General features: G+C 51.7%; 1 protein-coding gene and 2 pseudogenes across 1 annotated transcript in view; 2 read left to right on the plus strand and 1 right to left on the minus strand.

The window, feature by feature from the left end:
- Window positions 1-2,089: 2,089 nt before the first annotated feature.
- On the plus strand, window positions 2,090-2,208 carry LOC112475789 (annotated as a pseudogene).
- A 5,690-nt stretch (window positions 2,209-7,898) lies between these two features.
- On the minus strand, window positions 7,899-8,016 carry LOC112475791 (annotated as a pseudogene).
- A 718-nt stretch (window positions 8,017-8,734) lies between these two features.
- NDN (necdin, MAGE family member) overlaps window positions 8,735-9,557 on the plus strand; it is a 2,972-nt gene continuing 2,149 nt past the window's right edge. The window contains exon 1 of the mRNA XM_025043520.1: window positions 8,735-8,791. Coding sequence (XP_024899288.1) covers window positions 8,735-8,791 — 57 coding nt within the window. The remainder of the gene's footprint in view (window positions 8,792-9,557) is intronic.

Consider the following 9,557-nt stretch of genomic DNA (forward strand, 5'->3'; position numbering starts at 1 on the left):
CGACTCCAAAACACACTGTGAAATCTAAAGCCCCCAGATTTTGCATTCCAGCTGGAAAACGAAACCAAATGTAAGAACAACTGCCTTTTGAGAAGCTTCAGAGGATGTTTAAGAATTCAAAATGATAATACGAGTTTATTAACTTCGTTCATCTCGATAAAAACAAATCTTGGGATAGAGTAAGGAAAAAAAATATGTTTTTCCAACGAGCTTCGGCTTTGGAATTAGAAGCAAAAGAGCCAAGATTTTATGGCTTGAGAAACACATGCACGTGAGCAAAATACTCAGGGGACACCATCTGAAAAACGAGAATTGGCACCGTGTGATCCTAACGCGGATGGCAAACAATGTTTCTTCCCAGCAGCCATACCGGAAAAACTCCTAATTCACCGAGTTCTGGGTGAGAACAGAGATTTTCAAACAATCCATGAGCTCTGAGACAACTCCAAGCAGGCCGTGGGTGTCTCCGAAAACCGAAGATGTCATGTGAAAAATCCTGGAAATCTGATGAAAAGTGTAAACACACGCATTCGAGAGGCTTAGTGAACCCAAGGAGAAGAAACTTAAAAGAGAATGACGTCAATGCTCCTTGTCATCAAAACACCCAAACCCAGGGATAGAAAGCTTGAGGGCACCCAGGGGAGATGGAGACACGTCGCGGCCAGAGGAAGTGGGATGAGGTGGTGGCAGACGTGTCCCGGGAGTCGGCGCCACGGAAAAGACCGCGGAGCAGCGTGTTTACAGCGGAGTCTCCCCTCATCCGTGGGTTCCATGGCTTCAGGTGCCCAGGTCCAACCACGGTCTGAAAACAGTAAACGGAGAACTCCAGAAATAAATCATTACGTGAGTTTCGAATGGCGAGCTGTCCTGAAGTGTGATGAAATCTTGTGCCATCCTGCTCCGTCCTGCCTGGGACACGAATCGTCCTTTTTTCTAGGGTCACCACAGCCCGTATACACTATCTAACACTTAGTCACTTAGTGGTCACCTCAGTTATCAGATCAGTTGTGTGCGTGCGTGTGCATGTGTGTGTGTGTGTGTGTGTGAGAGAGAGAGAGAGAGTAAATATTGCTATACTTATTCTACTGTCTTATTACTCACTCTACCTAATTTATACATTCAGCTTTATAAGAAGTATAAATGTACAGGAAAAGCATGGTGTCCACAGGCTTCAGTACTATTCAGTTTCGAGCATCCGCTGGGGGTCCGGGACTTATCCCTTGCAGAGAAGTAGGACTTCTGTACTAAAAGAAGACGAAACTAACGTAGAATTTTATACACAGTGAAAAAAGCTTTCAAAAAGAGGCGGCGTGAAGATGTGTTCAGACTCACACGAAAGCTGAATGGAGGGAGTGACGTCCGGGACACTGCAGAGTAAGGAGCCGGGGTGTTCCCTTCTCCTGAAGCAGCTGTGAAACTGGCAAAAACGCGCAGATCTACTCGTTCAGAATTTTAGAATCTGAATGAAAACCTACAGCAATCGGGGTGGGGGGGCCTTGCTGAGGCGGGGGCTGCCAAGTCGTGGTTACAGAGCATTGTGACGTTTGTGCTCACCTGTGTACCGCCCGCCACGATGACGAAGTTTCTCGAGTGGCTTGCTCGGGGATGGGGCGGGGGGGGGAACGTGGACTTAGTGACAAGGAAATGGTCACTGCGCACTCTGAGCCATCAGGCAGGTCCTCGATGGAGCCTGAGCCAACGTTTGCTTTCCCACGTTCGGCTAGGGTGGCTGGACGTAAAGAGACGACACACAGATTGGCAGAAAATCTCCTCAGATCTTCCATCTGCGAAGTATCTGGTATGCAGAATAGATCACGACCCCCTCTGACTCAATGACAAAAGCAGAAACAACCCAGTTTTAAAAACTGGTAAAGTGTTTGCATAGATGTTTCTCTAAATAACCTATGGAAATTGCCAATAAGCACACAAAATGATTCTCAGGATCTTCGGTCAGTAGGAAATGCAAATCCAAATCACAATACATTACCACTTACCATCCACTGGGGCGGCGACCAATGAAAAGAGGGAGAATATAGCCAGTGTTGACAAGCACACAGAGACACTGGAACCCCTATAAAGTGATGGCGGGGTCTCCGGCCACGCCACCCTGAGCAAGGCCGATCTCGTCTGATCTCGGAAGCTAAGCAGGGTCGGGCCTGGTTAGTACTCGGATGGGAGACCACCTAGGAAGACCGGGCGCTGTAGGCGTAAAAAATAAAAAAATAAGGGATTGTAAGCCGACAAGGTCCTTGCAATCTGTGAGGTCAACCAAGGGTCGTCTCGCCTAAAAAAAATAAAAATAAAAATAACAATAAAGCGATGGTGGGGATGTAACAGAATATGCTGACAGCTCCTCATAAAGGTATGTGTTAATGAACTTGACTGTGGTAGCCATTTTGCAATGTAGATGATGGAAATTGACGAATTGATTCTAAAATTCCTCTTGACATACAAAGAACCCAGAATAGCTAAAAGCAACCTGGAGCAGGAAGAATAAAGATGAACTACTAACAGTCTCTCATTATAAGATTTATGATAACTCAGTGTCAATCAAGACCAGTGGGGTATTGGTGTAAAACAGATCAGATCAGTAGCACGGAATTGAAAATGCATAAAAAGAATGGCGGATACGTCGACGACAGAATTTTGACAAAGTTACAAATTCTGTATTGAGAAAAAGCCTTTTTGAAAGACTGAACTTCAATCCATAACTTACGCTGTATACAAAATTTGAGTCAAAATCGGTCGTTATAAAATATGCCATTTTCATTGTAAGTGCACCCTAAAATTAAACCTAATACTATAACTTCTAGAAGGAAACAGGGAAAACTGTGATACCTCAGGCTAGGAAAAGATTCCTTAGCTAAGACACCAAAACGTACAGTCCCTTAAAGGAGAAATTGATAAATTGGACTTTATCAAAATAAAAAGCATTCTGCTCTCAAAAAATCCCTCTTAAGAGAACGAAAGACTAGTTGCACCTAAGATTATTTCCAAAGCAGCCTTCACCGAGGACGAAAGATACGTGGCTGAGAACACAAAAAGTTCTCAGGATCGTCAGCCACCAGGCAAATGCCATTCAAACTGCCACCAAGTTACCACGGCACCCCACCAGGCCTGCCAGCATGAAAAGCCTGGACCACGCACGGGAGGATGGGGCGGAAATGGTACCCTCAGACACTGCTAGGGGGAATGCAAAATGTTACTGCTGTGGGAAAACATTCTGACAATGTACTTAAAAGGTAAACATCCACCTACCAAATATTCCGCACATTCCATGTCTAGGAAGAGACACGCAGGTATGTCTCCAAGCAAACTCTTTCACAGAAATGTTCGCAGAGATATCATCTGTACTAGACATTAACTGGATACAATTAATATTATCAGCAAAGGGAAAATAAACCGTTTAAACGGTTAAACGAAGTGGTTGAGCAAATGCGGGCTGTGGTGTATTCGTACGATATAATTTTGCTCAGCAGCGTGATCTCTCGGCATGCGCTACGGCATGGATGGATCTCAGAATAACTACGCCGAGTGAAGAAAACCAGACGGAAAAGAGTACATACCGCATAATTCCATCTACTCGAAATTCCGAAAACGTGCACTAGCCCACACTGACAGAGCAGATCGTTGCAATCCCTTTCAAAATACCTAGGGCATTTTTGTCAGAATTAGAACAAATAATCTTAAAACTTATATGGAATCATAAAAGACCACAGATAGCCACAGTGATCTTGAGAAAGAGGAACAGAGTTAGAGGTATCATACGCCCCGACTTCAAATGGTACATCAAAGGTAGACTAATAACCGAAACAGCGTGGTGCCAGCAAAAAAACAGACACATAGGTCGATGGAATAGAATCGAGACCGGAAATAAACCCACGCCTCTGTGGTCATACATTTAATGTATGACAAAGGAGGAAAAAAACGTTCAATGGGTGAAGACGGTCTCTTCAACGAATGGTGCTGGATAAACTGGACAGATGCGCGTGAAAAATAAAACTGGACCACCTTCTGACACCGTATCCAAGAACAAACTCGAAGTGGATTGAAGACTTAAATGTAAGACCCGAAACCATAAAACTCCTAGAAGGAAACACAGGTGGTAAACTCTCCGACACCGCTCTTAGTAACATTTTCTGATACGTCTCCTTGGGCAAGGGAACGACAACAAAAAAATAAACGGATGGGACTACATCAAACTAAAAAAGTTTTTGCACAGCAAAAGAAACCGTCAACAAAATGAAAATGCAACCTACTGAACGGCAGAAGATATTCATCTATGATACATGTGATCAGGGGTAATATCCAAAACTTGTAACGGACTCATACAGCTCAGTAATGGAAAATAAAACAATCCAATCAAAAACTGGGCAGAGGACCTGAATAGACGTGTCCTCCAAAGAGGACATATAGATGGCCAACAGACATATAAAAAGATGCTCAATGTCACTCGTCATCAGAGAAACGCAAATCAAAACCACGACGAGACATCGCTTCACACCGGTCACAATGGCTGTTATTGAAAATTCAACAAACGAGTGTTGGTGAGCATATGGAGGAAGGGGACTCTCATGCACTGCTGGTGGGACTGCAAAATGGTGCCGCCACTGTGGAAAACAGTCTGGAGGTCCCTCCCAGAATGAAAAAGAGAACTACCTGACAACCCAGCCATTCCAGTTCTGCATATTTATCCGAAAAAATCCAAAGCACTCGTTTGAAGAGACCTATTCACCTCTATGTTCACTGCAGTTCTATTTACAATTGCCAAAATGTGGAAGCAACCTAAGTGTCCACTGATAAATGAATAAAGAATATGAATATGTATATATATATATATGTGCATACATACATATATATAATAGAATATCACTCGGTGATAAAAAGGAATGAAATCCCGCCGTTTGCAAGAACGTGGATGGACTTGGTACTATATAAGTGAAATAAGTTAGAAAGAGCGACAAATACCACATGATTTTGCTTATATGTGGAAATTAAAAACAACCCACCAAAGGAACAAGCAAAACAAAACAGCGGACCCACAGGAGAGAGACGCATGGCCGCGAGAGGGGAGGGGTGAAGGGGACTCCGGTTTGGGACAGTGTGACAGCTTTTCGCGGGTGATCACATGGCAAGATATGCGAATGTCGAATCGCTACGTTGTACACCCCGAAACTAACGTGACATCCTGTGCCAACTACACTGTAACCAGAAATAACAGATGAAGACAGGGGGCGAATAGGGATGGCTGCAGACCAGCGTGCCTGATGCGCACACCCACGTGTGCACACGCGTGCGCACACCCACGCGGATCCCGAACAAAACGCCAGCAGGCGGAATCTGGCAACGTGTGGACAGAACCACGCGCCGTGCACGTGAGCCCGGGGTCTGCTGACAGGACCCCATCTCGGGAAGGTGCGCCCCGAGACAGGCGTGGCCGGGGGACCCCCACACCCGGCTGGAAAGAGGCCCCGACGGCCTGGGTCTGTCGGTCAGCTTGCTCTTCACAGCGCTGGTCGCTGTCCGCAGCCGCTCTCGGCCAGACACCGTCCTGCCCGGCGCGGGGCCCTGGCGGTGCGCGGGGTGTCGCTGCTCTGCCCTTACCCTCACCACGTCTGAAAAGCACTGACACGTATGCTCACGGGGACGCGGGTGTCACACTTCCATACGACGAGAGACCGTACCCCCCACGCCGCGCGGGTTCCCTTGGGAGAGCCCTGCTCTAGACGGCCCGCAGGGCGGTGATATTTACTGCCCTCGTCTCCCGAACCTGACCTTTCCCCCTGCCTCTCCCCTGGGACCTGAATGTCCAGACACCTGCGGGGCGTGCCCACCGTCCTCCACAGGCCAGCCGCGCGGCCCTGCTGCATCCCGCCGCCCAGGACAGAACCTGGCCGTCCCGTGCCCCCTGAGCGCCCTTCTCGCCACCTGTGCGGGACGCGGGCTCCGTCTGTTCCGGCCTCCGCGACAGCGCTGTGGCTCCTTCGCGAGGCACACAACACGGACGACTTAGCCACGTGTCTATCTATTTGCTATGGCCCGTTTCCTCCACGTGTCCCCTTGCTTTAGACGGAGGAGGCCACGTCCCTTTTCGTTACACCCCAGGCGCAATGCCCAGGACCGATGTTTAATAAGTAGGGGCAGGGTGAAGATGCAGTGTGGCCACCGTCCTGTCTCAAGGGGGTGTCCCTGATGGGCCCCCTAGAGGGTCTCCCTGCCTCTCCTCTCCCAGCTGCGCCCACCTCCAGGCTGATCTCTGCTTCTAGGTCACCTTCCCAAAGACACTGGCGACCCTGTCAGTCCCCGAGAGCCGGCAGGATGCCTCGTGGGCCTGGAAAGAACAGGGGGTCTCCCGTTCCAGTGAGTGTCCTTGGGCCTCAGCGGGACAGGCACGTGCGGTGGCCCTGCGGGGACATGGAGGGGCCAGGCGGCCAAACAGCCCACAGCAGTTTCCCCCGCGGACCTTCCCTCCAGGCACATGATGGGCGTTGCGCAATGTTTGCTGAACTCATTAGTGTGAGTCGCTTGCTCAACTCTCTGGCGTCCGGGGCCAGTGCGGGGGCCCGAGGCTCAGGAGCTGCCTGGGCGGGGGGCAGGGGCCGGAGGAGCCCGGAGTCACGTTCCAGGCGGGGGCCCTGGGCCTCCGCGCTGTGAGCGCTGCCCCGCTTCCTCTCCGAGTGCGAACCGGTGCCAGCACGGGCCCCTCCTCCTCCCGCGCCTGCCAAGGGCAGCCCACCCCACCGCCGCGCGATCTGCTCCCCATTAACGAGTCTGCAGCAGCCCAGCAGCCCACCAGCCGACCGCGGCCGGTGCAAGTCACGGCTTCGCCATGACCTTGCTGCGCCCCTGCAACTCGATCACAGGACCCCGACTCCAAGACCGGCCCTTCCTGCGTTTGCTGGCGGAGACATTCTGGAAACGTCAGGCACCGGCCCTGAGGGGGCTCGCTCCCCGTTTCAAATGGGGCCGGGCCTGGAGAAACCCAGCAAGCCTCATCTGTCCCCAGCGTTCTTGGGGCACCCCTGGAGCTCCGGCCCCAGATCGTGACCCCTGCATTAAGGAGGCTGCCGCATGAACACTGGCTGCTGCTTCTGCCCCGTGCAGTCTTCCGTCCTTGTCCTCACAGTCATGGGGGTCTGCTGTGTGGACAGCCACTTTCCTAGGTAGTCACCAAGCTACCAGCCGCCCCCCCTCACCTCCGTGACACATGCACAGGCGCACTCTGTCCCCGTCACGGTGGTCCCAAGTTGGACACTTTTCCCACCCCATCGTGGTGGGAACTGGAGCCTCTTCGGCAGGCTCCTCCTGGCCCGCTGAGGACACACACAGCTGGGCTCCGCGGCTGAGCACCCATGGGGCCCGCCCCGAGCTGTGCGCCGCAGCCAGCACCACTTCCAACGTTGTAAGGCCTCTGAGCACGCTGGCTCACAGAGGGCCACAGGCACCGGGACGCACGCCACAGCCCTCCTGTCACGCTGACGTGCGACGTGTGACAGGAGCTGGGGTCTGCCGTCGGCCACGGGCAATGTCACCGGCCTAGGGTCCAGCCCGGGTCAAGCTGCACCCTTGCCAGAGCCCTGAGAACTCACTGAGGCAGATGCATAATTTCGCAGTCATTGTGTTTTTGCTGCTGTTTGTACAGTGGCTTTTGTACTTTTCACATATAATTGTGCTCACGTTTGTAATTCCATTTCACGAATCTGTTAAACCCAGGAGCCTACACTATGAGGATGCGATTTCAATAACGTTACAAGGGCAAAGATTATGGTCTGTGGCCAAAGCTGAGCTGAGATAGATTTATTTCTTTGTTTGTTTGTTTATTTATTTTTAGGTGAGGCAGCCCTTGGTTGACCTCACAGATTGCAAGGACCTTGTAGTTTACAATCCCTTAATTTTTACGCCTACGGCATCCCGTCTTCCTAGGTGGTCTCCCATCCAAGTACTAACCAGGCCCGACCCTGCTTAACTTCCGAGATCAGACGGGATCCGGCTTGTTCAGGGTGGCAGGCCGTAGACTGAGCTGAGATTTAAGTAATAGGCTCAAATGTTTTCATGATTAAAAATACTTTAAATGAACTAAACGGTTAACCCAAATGTTTAAAAAACAATAAGTAACCACGGGGAAGAAAAAAAAAAGAAACTTAACAGATATACAACGTAACATGCGAGGATTATTTTTAAGAATGGGGTGATGAGTCGATCCGAGAGACATTCTTAGACAATAATAAAAACAACCAACGCAACCGACACGACTCTGAGTTGTTCCCAGAAAGACAGGCCTCCATCAATTACAAAAGAAAAGTGACAAGTGGGGAAAAATCCAACTGGGACATACCTGAGAAGCCTGCAGGAGTTTCGCCTGTGCGGCTGGGCGGGAAGCCTGCTAAAGGGGACGGGAGCGGACGATCCAGAGACCAGGAGCGGCAGAGCCCTTCCTGGCCTCTGCCCGAGGAAGGACCGACGAGGAAGGCCACGCAGCAGACAGCGGCAGAGACGTCCCGACAATACTGTAAGAAGCTTTGGGTTTCCAATGACAATAACCAGACTCCGGACGACATGTCTGAGAAGCCGTTGGCTGGAGGAAACCCAGGAAGGGCTGAGGGCCACACAGGCCCAGACCACAGGGTGACGGTTTGGCTCGGCCCGCTGAGGACTTTTCTGCAATGAAAAACACACAGCCACCAACGTGTCGCATCTGCTATTGTTGGCCATTCGAGCTTATGGGATAGAATCCATGGGGCTCACGTTAAAACAAACAAACAAACACGCCAGGTGTGGGTACGTCGCCAAGGTGGGACCAGTCGGTTGGTGTGAGATGACACTCCTACGTGGACACAGAGTGGGGGTCATCACCACATCGGGGGCAGAGGGTGCTGGGCCCACCGTGGAAAGGGACACCACGCCACTGAGTGTTAATAAACACGGCAACCTTTGAATGACAGAACCTCAGTGGAAAAAATAAAGTGAAATCAAAATGACCCGAGGGACATGGAAATCCCAAGCCACTGGCACTGTCACCAGCGCAGTCTCTCCGGGGATGCTCCCTTGGCACACGGACTGAGGACACCGCCTTTCTGGGTCTGTGGCCCCTCAGGTTCGGCGGGCATGTGTCCGTGTCTCAAGCGGAGACACCCTTTACAGAGCTGTCCGCTTTGCCGAGACCACGCCGACTGCGCACTCCGAGCCAGCTCTGACACACACACAGGCAGGAGACCCAGGTGGGCGCTGGAGACCCAGGTGGCCGCGGCCGACCCAGGTGCACGCGGCAGACCCAGGTGGCCTTGGCACACCCAGTTGGGCGCAGGAGACCCAGGTGGGTGCGGCAGACCCAGGTGGGCGCAGGAGACCCAGGTGGGCGTGGCAGACCCAGGTGGGTGCAGGAGACCCAGGTGCACGCGGCAGACCCAGGTGGCCTTGGCACACCCAGTTGGGCGCAGGAGACCCAGGTGGGCGCAGGAGACCCAGGTGGGCGCGGGGGACCCAGGTGCGCGCGGCAGACCCAGGTGCACGCGGCAGACCCAGGTGCGCGCGGCAGACCCAGGTGGGCGCAGGAGACC

Source organism: Pteropus alecto, unplaced genomic scaffold (genome assembly GCF_000325575.1).
Source record: "Pteropus alecto unplaced genomic scaffold, ASM32557v1 scaffold102, whole genome shotgun sequence".
NCBI lineage: Eukaryota > Metazoa > Chordata > Mammalia > Chiroptera > Pteropodidae > Pteropus > Pteropus alecto.